General features: G+C 33.5%; 2 protein-coding genes across 10 annotated transcripts; one reads left to right on the top strand and one right to left on the bottom strand.

Moving 5' to 3' along the window:
* Window positions 1-413: 413 nt before the first annotated feature.
* On the bottom strand, window positions 414-4,793 carry LOC107464812 (ubiquitin carboxyl-terminal hydrolase 23). 9 transcript variants are annotated; one of them, XR_008002475.1, is made up of 9 exons: window positions 4,005-4,791; window positions 3,733-3,823; window positions 3,442-3,506; window positions 3,030-3,134; window positions 2,860-2,946; window positions 2,220-2,330; window positions 1,764-1,936; window positions 1,258-1,584; window positions 414-776 (listed from the first exon to the last, which is right to left on the bottom strand). XR_008002475.1 is itself a non-coding variant. In XM_052253762.1 (6 exons), exons 4-6 carry the CDS (start codon window positions 1,884-1,886, stop codon window positions 690-692), a joined length of 537 nt encoding a protein of 178 aa, XP_052109722.1. In that variant the 5' UTR covers window positions 1,887-1,936; window positions 2,220-2,330; window positions 2,860-2,946; window positions 3,030-3,251; the 3' UTR covers window positions 414-689. The 9 variants fall into 9 exon arrangements, 1 of the variants encoding a protein (XP_052109722.1); XR_008002473.1 differs by having other exon boundaries at window positions 3,442-3,823; window positions 4,005-4,793; XR_008002472.1 differs by adding an exon at window positions 816-918 and having other exon boundaries at window positions 414-740; window positions 3,442-4,791.
* An 8,337-nt stretch (window positions 4,794-13,130) lies between these two features.
* LOC107464811 (RING-H2 finger protein ATL51) lies at window positions 13,131-14,112 on the top strand. The gene has a single exon (XM_016083776.3). The coding sequence runs from the start codon at window positions 13,152-13,154 to the stop codon at window positions 13,677-13,679; it is 528 nt and encodes a 175-aa protein (XP_015939262.1). The 5' UTR covers window positions 13,131-13,151; the 3' UTR covers window positions 13,680-14,112.
* Window positions 14,113-21,981: the final 7,869 nt, after the last annotated feature.

Below are 21,981 nucleotides of genomic sequence, written 5' to 3'. Positions count from 1 at the left end.
TGCTGTCCAGGACCAAAGGCTACGCTTTTCAGCTTTCATTTTTCCAGAATAGGCTACGCTTTTCAACACTACTACATCACTTGTAAAGCGTAGCCACATTGCATACCATAGCTATTTTTTATAAACGTAGCCTTAGGTCCCTCTTTTTTTTGTATACTATAGCCACTGTATATAAGTGTAGCCTTAGGTCTCGTTTTTTTTATACTATAACTACTGTATATAAGTGTAGCTTTAGATCTTTTCTTTTTCTATATATATATATTATATAAGTGTAGCCTTAGGTCCCTCATTGTTTTTTTTTATTTTCTATATATATATATATATATAAAATTCTAATAATTTTTTGTACAACATAATATTTAATAATATGATTATATATATAATTATGTATTTTTAATTAAATAAATTAAATATTATAAAATAAAAATAAATACACAATTATATTAAACTAAAAAATATTCTAGCAAAAGACAGCAAATACATTCTAAAGATTCACAAGCACTGTAATGTTACAATATATTAGTACATAAAACAATGGATCCAACTATCCAATTGAACAATCATTCAACAATAGAGTAAAAAAAAATGAAACATGTCTAAACTACTACTTTCATGTATCAATGAATATAAAGAGGATTACAAATTATTGTTGTATTTTGATATACTGGATTCGCACAATGCTTGCTCCTCTATTTCAGGATATCTCGAATCTTTCTTGGCGGTACTTTTATTTGGTGCTGCTGCAGCCATTTGTCAAAAGAATCCCTAGTTGAGTTCTACAACAACAATATCAGAAAAGTTAGTTTAGTTCATACCTCTTCAAATTGCGCTATCATGCTTGGAGGACTAACAGCTAAATAAGAATAAGCCATTAACTCCAATGGCCAACCAGTAATCTGTATTGGAAAACATTGAGATCTGACCAAAAATAGAACAAAATAAGTTGGTAACAATTAAAGTTAAAAGTATTCATCGGAATGATATCTTAAAGGCATATCAGATAATATAAAGTCATCAATAGAGAGTAAGAAACGAAAGGTTATGGGGTTATGGCCATTTTGAAAATAGAAGCTATATCAGTAAATAAATAAAATTCTAAAAAATAATGAATTTGCTTAAAAAAATAGTAGTACATTTAGTTATTTTTCATTAGTGTTCCACAGTTCAAAAATGGATATCCATCAGCTGACGAAAGGAAATTCTAACAAGGTGAGATATTTTATGCCCACAAAAACTTAGCAAAAAAGAACAACTTACATATGAGCCGCTGACAAAAGGTTTTAGGTCCAGAGCACAGTCAAACCGAACCTTCTTTTTAATCTTCTGTCCAGGATTGTGCGCATGGAACCGCTTTAAGTGAATAGTTAGCACATAAAGTGCCTTATGAACCGTAAGCTGTTTTAGAGCCCTAACTTTCTGCTTGCATCTTTGACAATTGTATTGCCTTTCCCCTCCATCCGACCATTCTGCAGCAGTGAAATTTGCAAGTGCTTTCTGCAATGATTCTGCCTTGAAAATTTTGAGGCTTAGATCTAAGAATGGATCAAACTTGTTGGAGCAAAAGGAACACTGCTGACATTTCACCTAAGAGAAAGCAACCACATAAGTATACGACAATCAGTCATTACAGGGGAAAAAATTATAGAGCAATATTGTTCTATACAGATCACAATTTACGGGTTACATATTTACCAGACCATTTCTAAACTCAATTAGTAATGACCTCGCTCACAAAAAATAAACCAGCAGTCAAGAAATCTAACCTGACTTCGCAGATGACCACCAAATATTTTATGAACAAAACTTTTCTCATAAGCACTAGGTGATTCACTTGGTACACCAGAAGGCAGGCAGCATTTATGCATTGACTCAAGTAAGTTGACCATATACTCATGTGCATCCTCCTGCCTTGCATTTTGGAAATTTCGTGATATGCCTGATCTAAGGTCAGGAAGTACAAAGTTCACACTAATATGAAAATAAGTGTTACTACTCAGCTAACAAACTATAGCACATCAAGTATGCCTAAGCCAAGAGTTTATTTCCATATACTTAGTGTTAAAAACCAAGTAAAGTAACAAACAGACAGTGCAACAGGATATTTTTAGGAAGGCAACCTAATTCTTATCAAATTTCCCAAAAAGAAACATGAAGGTGAAAATAAAAGAAACATTCTTAACTGCTTATCCATAAACAAACAACTCAAAACATAAGGATACACCGCAGATTCCCAACCAGATCCTCGGGGGATAATGTTCTTCCAGATGCATGCAGTGCATGACTTACATGATTCTGTATTGCACACAGAGCACAAAATCCGGCAACATGGCCTACAATTATGGTAAAGCATAATAAGATACTCAACACAATAATGATTTCCTTCACATGCAGACCCGTTTTCCAAAACTAAAAAAATGAAAAAAGAAACGGCAACCATGTTAACTTAATTTAACACCGTAGAGCAAACACCAAAGCATTAATCCACAATGCATTACACCCTGAAGTTTTTGAAAGTATCTTTCTTCTATTTCATATTTTTTAACAATCATGATCCATGTGGCAAACCATACGGAAAAAATGCCACAATACAATGTTAATGCTTTCTTTCATATTCTCACTAAAAATATATATCTTGTGAAATAAAAGAGATTTATTTATCAACAACCTTAGGTTACAAATTTATATCAGACAAAAGGCAACATGCAGTTTTCTTTACTTTTTCTTTTTTTTTTTTTTGCGTGTACCACCGGGGGAAGGGGGTGGTTAACCACACCAGCGCAATTATATCTATAATGTGACATTGCTAAGTTACTACAAATCATGGCTACCTAATAGCGATGAAGCAAAATAGAGAAATACCACTTTGGCAAGCCTATCCTCGAATGACCCGGCATTTGCATCAGCACGCATGAATATCTTCCGATAGGCTGCTTTAAGGTTCCTGATCTGCATAATTAAACAAGAGAGAAGTTTAGTTGCAATGAAAAACAATCGAAGACAAGTAATTTTAAAATTTTGGTTAGTATAACCTCTGCAGTGCTGAATCCACGTCGAGCCAGGCCCACTAAATGTAGACCCCGAAGCTCGGCTCTTTCTCCGGCTACCATTGTGTACTTTGGAACATCTTGTAAAACCTGCATTTATATAAGAACATGACATTGTAGTTGCACACCTGAGTAAGGTTAATTCAATATCAATAACACATTAGACCCAGTTTAATCCACTTTCTATTAATCATTCCGATGACCAATAATGCTCTATTGAATTCCAAAATCAAGAACAACCAGATTCCTCATATAATACTTACTAATGACAGCCTTCATAAACTCTTTTTCTAATTTGCTTAAGTGTTGGATACTATCCTTACATGATATCATAACAATCATATCTTTTTTGTTACAAACAGAAAAATTCGAAACAAAGATTCAAAGTAAAACATACCACAGAACCACCACCAAGAAAAGAGAAAAAGCCAAGATGGCAGAATTGATGAACAACAGTCGCTCCTACAGTGTGAACATAGCCTTACATATGAGAAACATTAATTATTTTCCAACTATAGAATACAAGTTCATTAGAGGAAGCACTAGCAATTATAGCATACAACAAAGATGTATGGGCCTAGCAGAAGCTTGCGACTCTCTTTAAACATGCTGGGTTGCAGAAAAATTTTGTTTATTCCTTAACACAGCACCTAGTGATTAAAGCAAAAAATTTAGCAATATACTCAACCATTAAAAAAATGTTCATCATCAGATTGCACAAGCAGCGGCTGGGTTGTTCATCAAAGCCTTAGTCAGCTCCAAAATATCTCTAAATCAGACTGATTAAGCATGAAAATGGCAAGTATCAATAGATTATAAACCATGGCAGTTTGTCAAAACATTGAATATCAAAAAGGAAATGGGATTCACAAGTTATAATGCAGTCAGTACATAAAATAAAATAAAAAAATAACATAAAACTTAATTAGTGATGATGTCTTGGCATAATTAGAAATCAACCATATATCTTGGTAGTTTCCACGATGATTCTGGGTAGCTCCAACAATGGTGGAAGACCTTCAGCAGCAGCCAAACAGAAACGTTGGTTCCCACAGCAATAATGACAGTTACAGTAGCACAAGGAATCCAAACTCAACAAACTCAACGGCAGAAACAGCTCAAGGCAGTGGATGTTGAATATGACTAGGACGGCAACAAGGCAGTAGCAACTCACCCCCGCTAGTGGCTCCAATCACAGCAACTCCAAATCGACGGCAGTAGTGGCTTGAACGGCAGCGGCGACGAAAGCTCAGTGACAGTCATGGCTCCAGTGAGAAGCCCTTGTAGCCGTGGTGACAGATCGACGGCTCAGGGTGAGGGCAGCTCGACGGCGCACAGCGACACGAGCATGACAGCGGCTCCTCACAGCTTCGTGGGTGGTGACGGCGACAAGCCTGGCTTCGACGACAGCGATCGTGGGTAGCTCCTCTCGAATCTGTCTCTCTCTCTCTCTCATGTGTGACACAACGGCGACATTCGACGGCAGGGAGGACAACTTTCTGCAGCTCTGAAGGTGGCAATAGCTGCAGCGGCGCTGTGGTGGTTACGTTGAAGGAGGGTGAGGTTGTGGCTGTTAAGGTTAGGAATTGGGGAAATTAGGATTTTCTGAGTTAATTTGGGGATTTTGGGATTAAGGGTTAGAAATTAGTGATGTTACAGTGAGTGGTGATGGCACAGAGTCTTCTCTGATTTGGGGGTGATGAGTGGTGATGGCGCAGAGTTTCTCTGGGTTGGGGTTGGCGCGAATAAGGGAAAAGCCAAGGTAGGATTTTATGTTTTCATTTTATTTGGCTAAGTGTTTGTATGTGTATCATTTGCTAAAAATTGAAAAAAAAAATTACTAAGTGTTGAATATTTGACCTGAGATACATTAGGTAACACTTTTAAAGCGCACTTAAAATCTAACAAATAGATTACTCTTTAAAAGTGTATTCTTTGGTGTAAAAAGTGAACCCATAGCTCCTAAGATAAGGCTACGCTTTATAAGTGATATTTATAATACCTAAGGCTACACTTTTCAAGTGATGTCACAAATGTGTTTCCTATTCTACTACAAAAAGGAACACGGAGAAAAGCGTAGCCTATTCTTAGAATAGGCTACGCTTTTCAAATGTAGCCTTAAAAAAGTGTGGCTGAATGGGTGTTTTTCTTGTAGTGAAATTTAAATAAGATGTGCAAAGAATAACTATTGAATTCATTTGGTCGATTTAAACACTTTGTATTATCGTCATTGAAAATTTCAAATACTATTATAAAATTCTAGATATTTTTATTTTATTGTTCTTAAATTATATATTATCCCGTGTATTTGAAGAGTTTTATCTTTTTGAAAATAAAGAGTGACATTATATACTTTTTAGATACAATAAATGAATAATAAGGTTAAAATGAGTAACAAAATTGATTATATAATAAGATAAAAATTTTTAGAATTTCTAGCACAATTAACAAATTTTTAGTTTCAAAATAATTGTTTACTCTATTTTTTATCTTTTATTTGATTTTTTATAATTTTTCTTGATTTTTTAATTAATTATGATTGTAATAACTCATCATAAATTTGTATTTTGTAAAAAATAAAATTATCAATCATAAAACACAGAAGACTTAACCAAAAAATTTAAAAAATATTGATTAATCACAAAATAAAAAATTATGAATGGTGCTTTAGTTATGTTGTAAAATACAAATTGGGACTATTTAAAATTAGTTTTTTTACCATTAATGTTAACTTCAATCATAATAAGGTAAAAAGTAAAAATTGTATATAATGATTTAATTTTATTATTTATACTACCAAAATTATTCTTTAATGTATTATATCCTATTTATTTTTATTCATTGATAATTTTTAGTTTTCTATTTTCAATAAAAATTTGAATTGATTAAATAGATTATTTTTCAATTAGTAATATAATTATTGTGATATTTACTTTGTTCAGTAATATTTTTTTAATTTATTTAATCTGATTAATCATCTCTTTCTTATTTTATGCTAATTTAATTAATTAAAGTTAATAAATTTTAGTTATTTTAATTCTTGCAACTTTTTATTATAATAATGTATTTCTATTAATGTATTAATATAATTTTAATATTTATATGTCACTAATAATAATAATATATAATATGTCTAATTGTAAAAAAATTACTATTTTTTATACAATTAGATTAGACATATTTATATTTAATTTATTTGATTATTTAATTAAAATTAATTATATTAAAAGATTATATTATGATTATGATAGATTATCATTATTTTATTATTTTTTATTTTTTGATATTAATTCAGATGTTTAGCTTCTTTTTATTATCATTTTTTATTCTCTTATTCTATGTGTTTATTCCCATAAATCTTGCTAAATTAAATAAAGTACTGTATATCTTCTTTTTATTCTTCTTTTATATACACATAAAATTTATTAAATTATTTCTCTTCCATCTAATAATTTTGTTTCTCTTCCATTTATATTTCTTTCCTTCAATATTTTATTGGTTCTTATTTTTCTAAATTTTATTTTAATTTATGTATTTGTTCTTACTATACCTAATTTTTTTATTTATGTGTAATATATATTCTTATATATGTTATAGAAATATGATTTGATTCCATTAACTTGCCAAATTTTTTTGAAAAATCTAAAGCTAAAGCACAAAAATATATTTATAGATATTTTACTTTAATTTTTTAACTAAAAAATATAATATTTTTTGTCATATTTGTTGGAATTCAAAGTTAAATATGAATATTAATTTTTGAAATAGAATAAATATATTTTAAATTTTTTGCATCTAAAAATAATATTCTATCAATGTTAGAATTATTTAGATGGATAAGTAACCATGAATATAGAATTATTTAGGATGGATGGAACTAAGTACATCTTTTTATTGAAAATACGAATTTAAAAATATTATATTCAATTCTCAATAGTTAACCTCTCGTTGAACCATTTTATTTTCAAAAGATTTTTGAAAAAATGAAATAGTTTTAGGTGTATAAATTTTATAAAAATTTAATTAGTTTAAGATATTTATTATCGTTGATTAAAAAATTAAATTGAAATGACAATTTAACATTTCTATACTCTTAAAATATTATTTATTTATTTTTCATGCATTCTTTATCATCCAATGATCACATTAATATAATTTAATTCAATAAAATTATTTATTATCATTTGATTGAATAAAATTTTTATTTTAGCTGAAAATTTTAGGATTTCTTAACCTCAAGATCATCCATGTTAAATCATTAAAAAATATAACTAAGAGCGCGGAAACGTCTCTTCATTCGAGAGTATGATTGAGATCAGAGCTTGGCTCTTGTGGTTCTTTAATCTTCGTCAACCAAAACCTTCTGTATTTTTTATAGGGCTGAATCACAATTTTACTGTGGGAAAAGAGCTATGAAGGCGAGTTTGATGTGTTGGAGACCAAAATTCTAAAGTCATTATTTATATTTGAGTGTGACACTCATTAAACCCTAAAACTCAAATAAAATAGTATCTATGATTTTAATCTCATTTATCCAAATCAAAAGTAATAATGACTTATTTAATTTAACATTTATGACAATAAATGAGATCACCGTTATATAAGTCATTTAATGTGAAATTACTTAATTTATGATTATAATTAATATATGTATTATCCATAAATATATTAAGAAATAATAATTTCCTAACAATGTTCTACTTGGGTTATAAATATATTTTTTTCTGATATAACTTCTTATAAATTTTACGCATAAATCTAAATGTTATTTCTCTTATTACTTTAATAATCTAGTCTATCTCATATATTAGTTATGAAATTACCGAAATTTTTATCACATTAGTGTCACAACAAAACTACGATGATCCCATACTAAAATACTCAACCACATAGATCAAATTTGGATGAGAAAATTCAGAAATTACATGCAAAAATGATCTCATGCATGCTATTTTTAACTTGAATAAAAATTCTATTTTATTCGGTGATAGACTCAGATAAAACTGCAACGGCAATATCCAGGCATAGCGAAGGTGACTAAGTGATGAGTCTGTAGAAAAAGAAGAGAAGAACTTAACAGACTCACAATGAGAGATAGAGAGAAAAAGAGAGAGAGAGAGAGAGAGAGAGAGGGGGAAATTTACCTAGAGAAAAGAAACTCGGCAGGAGAATGGTGGCGACGGGCTCAACAACGACGGTAACAGGATGAGCAGCGATGATGACATAAGCTGTGAACAATGACGGACCCAGAAAAATTTAGTAATTGGGACAAAAATATAATAAAATTTAGGTATAGATATTTTTTTGCTTCCCACGATATTCAACAAGTTAAGGACTAATCCGTCATAAATTTGAATTCTATTTAAGAATCTACAATTGGCCGGCAACGAGTTGCTATACATACGAGACAGAATTCGAACCCTCAATACTTATTTAAGCGGACGACTAAGTTGATCACTTGATCAATCTAAATTGGTTTAGATATATTCAAAATTTAAAATTAGAACTATCTAATACATATTGATAAGAACTAGAAATATACACACAATCATTATTATAATATTTAAAATAATAAAAATATAATTTCATACACATAGTATAATATTTAAAATAATAAAAAAATATTTACAAGGACTTTTTTTTTATTTTTAACATGACTAAGTATTATTTTTTATATATATTTTTAAACAATTATTTTACTTATTTGTCAAATCTACTTATTATAATTTTTATAGTATAAATAAAATTTTTAACCAAAATAATTACAGTATATTAATACATAGATAATATATTTTTTTATCTTAAACAATTTTTAAAAAATCACTAATAATTTAAGTTGTATTTAATTAGAAAACTAAGTTTTAATTTAATTATTAATTAATAAACTAATATAATATAATTAATTATCACTAATTTTTTAGTGTATTTTTTTATTTTTTATACTAAATCAAATTTAACAATATAATTATTATTATGTGTTAAGTTTAACAAAATATTTTTTAACATAAAATACAAAGGAACTATTTATATTTTATTTTAAGACAAATATAATATAATTAGTGGTATATATGTATATAAGTATTATTTTTTTTAATTTGTGGGGGCAAATGCCCCCTCTATATTAAACGTGGGTTCGTCTCTGGCTGTGAAGAAAGATGGGAGTTGTTAATAGGTAAGCGACGATGGACTCAGCAACAACATGACAGGAGTTATGTGGTTCTTTTGTAAAGAAGTCGAGAAGAAGAAGATTTTAGGTGAGGATGATTGAGTTTATCTTGCATGGCTATAAAGTATAGACCGAAGCTATGAATCATGTGTGATGTGAGGCAAATTCTAATTCCTAAAAAGTGTTTATATGTATATATTCGGGGCGGATACACTCTAAACCCGTCCATACCCTGTATTGAGCAAAATCTCTGCCCCGACTCGGGTCAAGTTATTACCCTTTTCATCCGGGTATGGACGGGTCGGGTACCTGCGTATTCAAAAACTCCTGCCAAGTCTAACCACGTATTGATACTCTATTTATTAAGGGTTTATCATATTTATAATAATAATTACTATATATATTATTTAATTTTTTAATAAAATTTTTAATATAATTTTATGTATTATCCCGTACACATACACTAGTTTTCTATTAATAACATGATAATATGGCTTGATGGCATAGATTGTTAGTGACACGTGTCATTCTATTGTTTAGCTGCGTGTAATGGTATGATGATGTGATGACCAGTGACACGTGGTATGCTAACGTGGATGATTGTACTACGTATCATAATGCTATTTGACTACGCATCAGTTTGTGCCACATGTCGCAGTAAAATGTATCCCCGTGTTATCTGCTATGTCATTAATGTATATACACTAAATTAGTCTCTGATTTTGCATTAAATAACTCATTTTAATTTTTGAAATTGAATGTTGTGTACAAAACTAGTCCCTTAACCAGCTTTTTCTCATTTTTTGTTAAAAATTCAAAATTTTCAATATATTTAGATACACTAATTTCAATTCTATTTTTCACGTGCCATTTACATACAAGTGCTTTTATAAAATATTTTCAAGTTGTTAATTTTAATTATATATTTTTTTAATAATAATTTAACATTGATAAATTTCGTAATATATAAGTATGTTATTATAAAAAAAAGAATTATATGATTAATTAGACACATTTTTTTCGTCCAAAAACACATTTTTAATAAGAAATCAAAATATACATTTTTCATTTTTCAGTTCTTATAAAATACACATTTTTGGTTGTGTGTAAATGGGTTAGACGAAGCCAACGAGCTATAACTCAAATGACATAGTCTTCCTATACTTACTTAGAGATTACAGGTTTGAGTCTCCATATCTTTGGTAAAACAAAAAAAAGGGAGGCGGGAGGGGGGGAGGTAGACGAAAGAGATCAAAGAGGATAGTAAGGGTGCTTGAAGTTAGGGATGACAAAATTTCCTGAGATGCAGGGATCTTTATGGGGACTGTCTCGAATAGAGATCCGACTGTACTGAGAAATTTTTTTCGTGAAGATGAGGACGGGGGGCAAAATTTTCTCGAGGCTGGCACAAGGACCCGAGTGGGGATCTCCGCCCCGTCTTGGTAATCCCAAAATTCATAAATTTACTTAATTATTCTTAATAGTTTATTTCTCATATATATTTTTTAGTCATTTCACATTTTTCATATATATATATATATATCCTTCTTCAATTCATAGATTCCTATTAACGTCGTTCATACTTCATCCAGCCTCTCTACAGTCACTTCCTCATCACTCTCCGATCTCACTGCATTGTCACTTCTCCATCACTCTCACCACGTCGTTCTTTATATTCGTGGCATTTCTTTCTATAACTCTCGTCGTGTCCATTTTTTCTTTTTACTGTGGCGTTTTTCATCTCGTCTACTACTTTGTGTTCTAGTTCGTCGTGGCATTCCTTGTGTCATTTTAAAAGAAGTTACTATCTTATTATTTAAATTTTTTTATATAAAATCCTATTATTTTTGTATTAGATGGATATTTTTAATTCTATTCCTATGAATACTTTCAGCTACATTATTATTTCTTGTAAAGCTCTTCTTCATCTTCTACTTTTAAACTCATCAAACTTTAATACGTGTGTTATAATATTTATCGTAAGAAGCCAGTTAAAAAAATTGTTAAAATAATCTTATTGATAGATAGATAAGTAGCTAAATATATATGGATAGACTAAAAATGATAATATAATAGAGAAAAAGTTGAAATATTACTTTTGTTGAAAAAATAGTAAAAATTTTTATTCTATGTAGTCTAGATATATGAAAAGAAGATCAATATAAAACATTTAAAGAGAATAAATAGAAGATAGAAAAGCAATAATGTGATGAAAATTCAAAACAAAAATATAATGTAGTAATATATATATATATATGATTTTATTATAAACATAATATATGATAAACAAACAATGACATTATTTAATTTATATAGCCAAGTCTACCCGGTGGTTTTATCGTATGTTAACTTTGTTGATCAGGTCATGGACCAGCAAGTTGAACAGCTTTAAATTAAGCACTCTTCCTCTAGGATTGGAGCTCCTTCATGTAGTTAGTTTTTGATGTTGGATATCTATTATCAACTTTACTGGACCTTTCTATGTAACATTTTCCTTTCTTTTTTATTTTAACTCGAAATAATGTCAACATATAAACCATCTATGATAGATGAGTAAACTTGTAAATTCGAAATATATATATAAGTTGTGGGGAGGAGAAAGAGACAAGCATGTAGAGAATATTAAAAGTATGATGCACAGATAAGAATGGATGGGAGCACCATACTTCATTGAATATAGCAAAAGTCCAGCGTCGTCCTTTGACTATTCTCTTCTGTGACTTATTTAAAGAGCACTTTCACGAATTCTCAAGACGAACCATATGATTTTCACAAAATAAAATCATATTGGATCATGCATTCCCTAAGTAAGTGGGACATATTGAAGCGGAAAGTGGTCATTATCAACTTTGTAGCATTACTCCACCTACAACTAACTTGATGGCCAAATTATTGCTCCGCATATAGCTACTTGTTCATCATAATTCATGAATGGCTTATGTCTACTAATTATATTAATAAATTCCCCCAACCAACAACATCAATACTGGTCCTTCCGTCAACGAAAACAATGCATTTTTTAACCAAGGAAAAAAATTAGAAATAAAAAAAGCTATGAAGTTTAGTTCTGTATGATTTGTGTTCTTATTTTTTATATTTATTTCTAAGTTGTTAAAAAAAACTCATGGAAGAAAAAGAAAATCGTAAAATGATAAAAGTACACTACTAAAACTATCAAAATAGCTGCTGATTTAGCAAATTTATCATTCGTATAAATTATGTAAAAATTTTGCTGCAATTTTTTTTCCATAAATTTTAAAAACAAAAATCATTAAAAAGCAAAACACAAACTAAGTAGGTTTAAAAAGTATCTGCTTTTAATTTAGTATAACAACATTTATATTGTTCTGAGGTGTTATCTAAAACAAAAAATAATGAAAATGGACCTGGACGTCACGATTCAAACGATTTTGTGAGTGTTCCTTCGTCTTCGTCTGAATGGTAATAAAAATACTTTCAAGAGATTTTGATGTTTAAATTAATAAAAATTTTAATGTGTAAGTTAGATGAAAAATATTTGAAGTATTAAAAGTAGTTATATAATGGAATGATAACTGGTCATCTATAAAAAAAAAAGCCTATGTGATAACAATGGATGTTTACTACACCTCGTCGAGGTAGACCAAAGTAGTTAGAGGAGCGTCTAACTTTGGAATAAATTTTATTTATATCCTTAACCTTTAAACCATCTTATTCGTATTTATTCGTATTTTTAAACGTTAAAAATACAATAGGATGATTTAAATATTAGAAACACAAATAGAAATTACTCTAAATATTTGAGACAAAAACGATAATTTACTATTAATAATACTTAATAAAAATAATAAAAATAAAGCGTTGTAGAAACATAAAAATTGTATATAGCCACATGTTGACCATAAACTCCACCGTGTGTATATATACCCCCTGAAAAGTGCTATTATTCACCATATGATGATATGGGTTCTCTGGGAGATCCAAGAAGTTGGATTTCATATATGAACAGCAAAGATTGTTCATTAGAGTGGTGTCACAAACATAAATTGTATCCTCCACCGTCAACAGCACCACCTAATTCAAGGCCAAAATTTTCCCCTCTTATAATTGCCATGGCGGGGATCTTGGCCACCGCTTTTATTCTTGCAAGTTACTACTATAGCCGCCGCAGAGAGAACTCCAACGATGACGATGACGATTCAGTCCATGAAGCCGAAACTTGGTGGCATCAATACTACGTCTCAACAAGCACCACAACCAGAATTGGCGGCGACTTAGATGAGGATGCGTTAAAGTGGATGGCAGTGTGGAAGTACAAGAGTGGTAAAAGCAGAGCCGATAGCTGTTGTGTTTGTTTGAATGAATTTGAAGAGGGAGACAGTGTTAGGGCTTTGCCGAACTGCACCCATGCTTTTCATCCTCTTTGCATTCAGACATGGCTCAAATCTCACTCCACCTGCCCTCTTTGTCGTCGTGCCACTGCCCCCTAGCTCCCCCATACGCGGTGGTGGTGGACCTCCCTCTCCCTGCAGGAACTGACACTACTACCGAAGAAGAAGAAGAAGAAGAAGAAAGCATACATAATAACGGTAATGTTGATAACAACAGTCTGCACAGAATAATTGATATAATAAGAGATGGTCAACTTCAGGTAGGGGGTCATGATGATGATCAGTCCATTAATAAAACTATCAGGAAGTCAGTTTCTATGGACCCCCACTCATTCTCGTCGTCATCGTCTTCGGCATCAAAGAGCAGATACAGATCTGGTGGAGATCAAAGAAGCAGTAAGTCCTGCAGCTATAAGAGAAAACATGTATTGCATTCTGTATTCAGGGGCCCAATTGCTATGAAAAGGTCATTTTCCGGTAGTGCAAGAGCTAGTCACACAGCAAGGCACTAATTATCATAACCCGTATGTAATTCTAATCATTATTCTTTTCTCTTTGAAAATATATCAAGATAACATTGGAGTTACATGAATTCGCCCATTTACTAGCATACCGCTTTGCGATTCATCTACTTATTATCGGAACGCTGCCGTTGAAATAACAATGATACTTTTTTCGATTAAGACACAGAATAATTGATGCACAAAAAAGAGAAACAAGTTTACAAGAAAATTAAGACGGTATCTTAGGAATTTATGATGCACTAAAAACCGAAAGAATTATTCTCCTCTTACAATCATTTTTTTTATATAAGCCTTTATAAGTCATTTATATTCATATGCTTCGTGCCATTATTATTTTTCTTTTTCGTTATCGTCGTCATCAACACCATTTTTTCCTCTTCTTCCTCTTCCTCCTCCTTTCTTTATTGGAATTTCTTCTCCTCATTTTATTGTTTTAAATTCAATAAAGTGGCTGAAGTGTGATTCAATTTCAGAAAAAAAAATGTAGCATTAGAGGAAATATTTGTCTGTATTCGCAATAAATTTGGGTGTAACACGGAAATATTTGGGTGTAACACGAAGATATTTGGATATATTTTTATTCTGATAAGTTCTGCATAATTCCTCCTCTTTATCTTCTACTCCTTTTTCTTCATTTTCTTATTTCGTTTTCTTATATTTTTTTTAGGAGAAAAAATTAAACAAAAAAATACATAATATTGCAAAATCAATAGAAAGAGGAGGAGAAAAAAAATGCAGCAACAATAACAACAATAAAAAGAACCACGATGAGGATGAAAACGCGAAGAAGAAGAAGAAGAAGAAGGAATGCAAAGAAAAATGAGGAGGAATACAAAGAAGACATAGAAGAAAAAAAGGGGAATGAGGAGGAAGAACTGAAGAAGAACGTGGAATACAAACGTTGAAGAAGAACCGTTTTTGATTTCGCGCTATTCAAAGTTGAGGAAACGCGTGTTTACACGCTCTTTAAATTAAGAGTTGTTTTTATTGGACTTGAATTGACTTGTATGTCAAAAAGGCTTATATATGTAGCAAATCTCAAACTGAAATTTGGAATTTTTTGTGACTATTAAACAAATATTCTATATTGGATAACATATAACACCAATAAATTTTCAAAAGAGTTCAGATAGATACATTCACCTCAAAAAATGATAAAATAAATCTATTGGTGTAGATTCTTGTGAGAATTTGTTAGTGTTGTTTTGATCCAATATAGAATATTTATTTAATAAAGGGCTTAGTTTGAGTTAATCCCATTTTATTTTGTGAGATTGGCAAGTTGTATTGATTTGATTCTTGATTTTTTAATTGTTATAATTTAGTCTTCTAAATTTAAAAAAGTACGTTAATGTAGTTTTTCATGTATCTTTCGTCGTCGAAACTCAACATTGTTGTAGCTCAAATCTTGTCATGTAAAACATATTAAAATGATGTAATATGCATTTTGGTGTTAAAAAAGACACTAAATGATATCGTTTGAGGATTTGAATAATATTAAAACATTATATTCCTCTCTTTTAATATTGTTCAAACCTAAAATGACATCATTTAGTACTCTTTTAGCGTCAAAACGTGCATAACATTATTTTAATATGTCTAATATGGTAAGATTTGAGCTATCTCACTAACGGCGTTGAAGAGGGATTACATTGGTGCACTTTTTTTTTTTAATTTGAGAAACTAAATTATAGCAATTAAAATGTTAGAGACCAAATCAATACAACTCACTAATTTCAAAAATTAAAATGAGCCTTAACACGCCTTAAATTAGATCAGTTTTTTTTTTTGTGACTAAACAAAAAGAAACAAAGAAAAAAAGAGATTATCCTAAATCAACAAGTATAAGATGCTGAAACTCATCACAAGATTTCCACTAAATAACATGAGTTGGATTGGTCTTGACCGCATATCTCGCCAGCCAATCTGCCACAGCGTTAGCATCACGGGTAATCCATTCAAAATCCACAACCCAAGGTCTTGATAGAAGCTCCTGTATCTTCTGAAGAATATCAACCACATCACAATTTAGCCCATTTGCCGGATTTTTTAAAATGTGCAAAATATCAAGAGAATCTGTTTCGCACACAATATCTCTCAAGCCATAATCCCAAGCTAAAATCAAACCCCTCCAAACAGCAAAAAGCTCACATCTGACGATAGGCCCTGGAGGATAGCTACTAGAACAACCCGAAATCCAACGCCCATTAGAATCTCTAATAACACAACCAATTCCTGCTAGGTTTCAATCAGAAAACAGACTCGCATCACAATTAACTTTAAAAGTGTCACCTATTGGAGGTTTCCACCTCCTTTGATCCTTGAAAGTTATACACTTGGTACTGGTAGACTTTCTTAAATCATTAGCAGTAATCCGAGCCATAGCAACAACCTTATAGTTTGACCACTGATCTCCATTATTGAAAATATCATTGCAACGATGCCTCCACACCCACCAAAGACCCGCCCCTACAATTGCCTTATTGCCCGGCATGACCTTCCGAATCCAAAATTCCAAGGGAGTACCTTCAAATGAATCAATAAGCAAAGGATCCAACATTTGCCAAATGCATCTTGATTTCTCACAATCCCTAAGACAATGCTTCATTGTTTCCAGATCTGCATTGCATCTCGAACATCTGTCCGAATCAGTTAAATGACGCTTGAACCGGAAGGCATTTGTTGGAAGCGCATTTTTTAGACCCAACCACATCATCATCTTTATCTTCTCTGGCAAATTAAGGCGCCAAATCCACCCACAGTTGTTATTTTCGATCGAATTCACTTTCTTTGTCAGGAGCCAACGATAACCTTCTCGAGAGCTATAGGCTTTTAGTGATGCGGGCCACCAAATCCATCCGGGCTCCGATTCTGACATTAAAGGAGGCCTAAGACTGTGAAGAAACTGTTTGACCTCATGAGAAATTGGCGTTACAAGCTTATCCCCCTCCCAAGTACCATTGCTCTACAAATCAGCAAGAGAAAAATTTGTTTCAGATATGTGAACATAAGACGTAAGCTCACAAAGTTTGCCAAGAGGACCCCACTCATCATACCAAATCGATTGTTGCATATTTCCCACATTCCATCGAAATCTTTCTTTTAAGATATCATAAGCCTTTAGAATATTCCTCCAAGTAGTTGAGGCATTGTGACAATGACTGCTGCCCAAGTCCTTGGAGTTCTGGAGGTATTTGTGAGTTAGAACCTGCACCCACAACTTGTTCTTATTATTTAGACAATCCCAAACCAACTTACCAAGTAGAGCCATGTTCGCACAGAGAGTATCTCTAACACCCAAGCTACCTGCCTTCTTAGAAGTTATAGCAATGTCCCACTTGACCAATGGCAACCCTCTCCCATTCGCTTGACCTTTCCATAAGAACTGACGCATCAAAGAATCAATCTTATTGCACGCATACTTCGGAAGAAGGGAAACTTGCATATTGTAAACCGGAATAGAAGCCATCACCGCATTCACAAGACAAAGTCTGCCTGCCTTGTTAAGCAAGCACCCTTTCCAACTAGCAAGTTTTCTCTGTATCTTGTCAATGACCTCCTGCGCCATCTTCCTAGAAGCCCTATCATGACCAATATTAACTCCTAAATATCTTCCCAGATCTTGACAAAATCGGATACTAGAGATCCCTGAAAGCACCTCTTTTCTTCTCGCTGAAACATTCTTGGAACATTGAGCATTAGATTTATGGATATTCACCTTCAGTCCCGACGCTTGAGTAAACATATCCAGTGTCTTCATAACCTCTGTCACTTGAGTTTTTGTTGCTTTACAGAATAGTAAGAGATCATCAGCAAACATCAAGTGAGAAATTTTTGGGCCATGTCTAGAAACAGATACGGGGATCCAGGATCCTTGAGAGACTTTATGCGATATAAGACAAGAAAGATTCTCCATACAGAGCACAAAAAGGCAAGGGGACATGGGATCCCCCTGTCTCAGCCCCTCATGGGTTTAAAGCTTTGAAGCCTATTACCATTCCACAGAATAGACAAAGAGGACGAAGTCACACAAGTCATGATAAGATTAATAGTAGCCACAGGAAAACCAAATTTGATCAAGGAAGTTTCAAGGAATCTCCAGTCTACTCTGTCATAGGCTTTTTCAAGATCAATCTTAAATGCCATAGAACCCTTCTTCGACTTGGTTTTCCTCATGAAATGCATTATTTCTTGCGCAATTATTATATTCTTCGTTGTTCCTCTCCCTGGAATAAAACCACCCTGAAGCGGTCCAATGATCTCAGAAAGGAAAGGATGAAACCTATTAACAAGAACTTTTGTAATAATTTTGTAAATCACATTACATAAACTAATAGGACGAAAATCTTTCAGGTAAGACGGAGCTTTAACTTTGGGGATCAGAACAATGAATGTGTTAAACACAGCCGCACTGATGTTCTCACCTGCAAAGGCTTTCTTCACTAAGCCCCACACATCACTGCTAAGAGATTCCCAAAATTCTTTATAAAAGAGAGCTTGAAATCCATCTGGACCTGGAGCCTTGAAAGAATTCATGCCGAAAACAGCTCTTTTCACCTCTTCGAGAGCTACTGGTTCAACAAGCTTTTGGCAGGCCTCTCTACTAAGAGAAGGACAAGGGAATTCTCCCATGGCATCCAAATTAACTGCCTCCCTTGTAGAGAAAAGTTTTTGAAAGAAAGAGTTTGTTTCCGATTCCAAAACCGTCGCCTCAGAAGACCAAGTGCCATCTTCAAGAAACAATCCATGAATCTTGTTCCTTTTTCGCCTGATTATCGTTTGAAGATGAAAAAATTTAGTATTTCGGTCTCCACATCTAATCCACTTTTCTCTAGATTTTTGGTACCACATTAGCTCTTCTTGGAGGAGGATAGAGTTCAGCTCCTCATGCAAACCTTGCTCTTTAATCCGCTGCTCCGGGTCTTCCCATCTTTCCAGAGACACTTGAATATCATTTAGTTGTCTTTCAAGCTCCCTCTTTTTAAGAAATACATTTCCAAAAATCTCTTTATTGAAATTAAGCGCATCCTTTTGGACTTCAAGCAAACTCTTAATAACATCTGGGGCTCCTTTACTCCAAGCTGTATGAACAACATCCCGAAAGAGGGGGTGGGTTAACCAAGCAGCCTGGAATCGAAAAGGACGGTTACCTTTCTTAGCAGTCCCCTCCTTCTTGCATCTAATGAGTAAGGGGCAATGATCAGAATGAAGACGCGCTAACACCTCATTATATGCCTCCAGGAATAAAAGGCGCCACTCTTGATTGATCACCGCTCTATCCAATTTTTTTGCTACCTGCAGCCCACCTTTCACCTGTCGAAACCAAGTAAAATTTCTCCCAATAGCCCCCATATCAAACAAATTACATTCAGCCAAGGTTTCAGCAAACTTCTCCGATCTTGCATTATAAAAGGAACCTCCTCTCACCTCGTTCTGCATCAGAGTATCATTAAAATCACCTAGCACAATCCAAGGGCCTTGAATCATATTAGAGACCCTGATCAAATCATTCCACAACCTCATACGCCGATGAACATGAGGATTAGCATACACAACACTACAAAAACTAGAAAAAGCACCCATCTGAATCTCAAGGCTAATACACTGATCAACTGCATCTAAAATTCTCATTGATATTGAAGGATTAGAACATAAAATTCAAATTCCTCCACTATGACCACTTGCCTCTACAACACCAATATCCCGATAACCAAGCTTGCTCCAGAAATATTTCAAACGCTCAAAGGGTACATGAGTTTCCAGAATAATAAAAAAAGTTGGATGATATTTGCTAACTAACTCTCTACAGTGAACTCGGGCCAATTTGTTAGAAGCCCCTCTAATATTCCAGGAAAGAAAATTGATATCTATATTATCCATAAAACTAAATTATCAAAAAAGGCACCAACCTCAGGCGAGGACCTTTATGAAGAAGTAGACGGGCCGCCAGGATATTTTTGAGAGTCCTGCTTCTCCATTCCCAACACTTGTTCTGGAGCACTCCCCATCGCATTAGGTGACGTAGAAGGTGAAATCCGTTGCTGTTGACCCACTCCGCCATCATTGCTCAGCGGCACTGGCGAGCTTTGGAGAGATGCCGGTCTCAGCCTCTTATGGCCGTTCTTGATTATAGGAGTGAAGGTCGCTACAGCGGGTATGAGATTGGCACCCTGATTTTTTCCTTTGCCAAGCATTGGAGCATGGTGCTTCCTGAACTTGGAAGACCCAATACTTGCCCCATGGCCCATCAAAGCCTTCTCTCCTTTCTTTATGACTGGGCCTTTACCTGAACTTAGCCCAATCTTCTTTGTAGAAACCAAGTGCTTCTTTTCCAATGAACCATTTTGGGCTACTTTTGAAAAGACCAATTTTTCTTTTCCCTTAGCTATTACTTTAGTCCACCCTTCCTCCTCCATCACGTGCCCATTTTTAGCCTCCTTGCCATGCAATATAACCTCATCTTGCTCCACATAATCCGTAACTGACGCGGACAAATTGGGATTGTTACCAAATTCAAAATCTTTCTCCATTTGGTTTCCTAAGCGTTGGCCACTCAGATCCATTGCCTTCCTTACCGTCCCATCACTGCGAGTCTCATCCCCGGACTTAACATCTACTGCCTCTCCCTTGCATGTGACTGCGGTATGGCCGAAACAGTTGCACTTCTCACATAACAACTGCAGGCATTCGTACTCCACATCATATTCATAGCCATCAACAATAATCTTCCGAACAACCGGTAATCCAAGATTCACTTGAATGCAGGCACGAGCAAATTTGCCTCTTTTTGCCGATTTAGTCGCTAAATCAATCTTTATGGGTTTACCAATAGCAGAATCAATTCGCATCATAGCTCTCTCATGATAGTACCATATGCTTAATCCAGCAATTCTTACCCAGACCATCGTATCCCCAAAAGAGTCTTCGCATGGTCTAAAATCTGACGACCACGGCTTAACCGCGATGTAGTGGCCTAATATCAACCATGGACCTAACAGGACCTTCTCTCTGTCCTCGTTGTGATCAAACTTGACTAGGAAATAACCAAAGCCCACGACGAGAACCTCGTAGCCACCCTTGAGTCTCCGTATCCTCTTCAGTTTATGAACCAAGGCTATATAACTGAAGTGTTTTCCCAGAACTTTAATCACAATAGCTTCGTTGTAAGGCTCTGAAAGAGAAATCCTGGCTTCGTCAGTGAAAGTTACTGTTGGCGGCTTGGGGTCACCTTGCTTCCCCGTTACCATTGCTAAAGCGTCCCCTTCTAACCCATCTACTTCCCGCTGCTTGTGAAGAACCAATAACCTTATCGCGAAAAGATATCCTCTGAATCTCACTATGACTACCCTTACGCGAATCCTCCATAGCATCTGGCGCAACTCTCCCCATGCTCTCCCCCTTATTCTCCTTAAAATGCTCATCTTCACCGTGTGCTGTCCTCGGATCTTCTCCCCTGCTCTCACCGAACTCCTCCCTCACCCATTATTCTCTGTACTCCAAATTAGATCAGTTTTAATTGTGTATCTAATTATATAACAATAATTAATTACATTTTGCATTGATATTGTGATAATCTAATGAACGAAAATAATTCGATAACCGTGTAAAACGTGTTATATTATTAGTGGACAAAAATAAGTACTAATACTATAATTTGAAGTTCGAAATTACCATATATTTGACAAGTGGATTGTGCACCCATTTCTGTTTGGAACCATCGCATTAACAATGAATTAGTGGACTTGCGCATTGCACCGACTATGCGCTAATTCGATATTATACGTAGATGTGCATTGATTTTTGGTATATAATCCAAATAATATATTAGGTACAACTATTCATTGGTAGAGTGTTTGTGTAATTAGGTTTTCATAGTA

Source organism: Arachis duranensis, chromosome 9 (genome assembly GCF_000817695.3).
Source record: "Arachis duranensis cultivar V14167 chromosome 9, aradu.V14167.gnm2.J7QH, whole genome shotgun sequence".
NCBI lineage: Eukaryota > Viridiplantae > Streptophyta > Magnoliopsida > Fabales > Fabaceae > Arachis > Arachis duranensis.
This window is presented reverse-complemented; position numbering and strand designations above follow the sequence as displayed.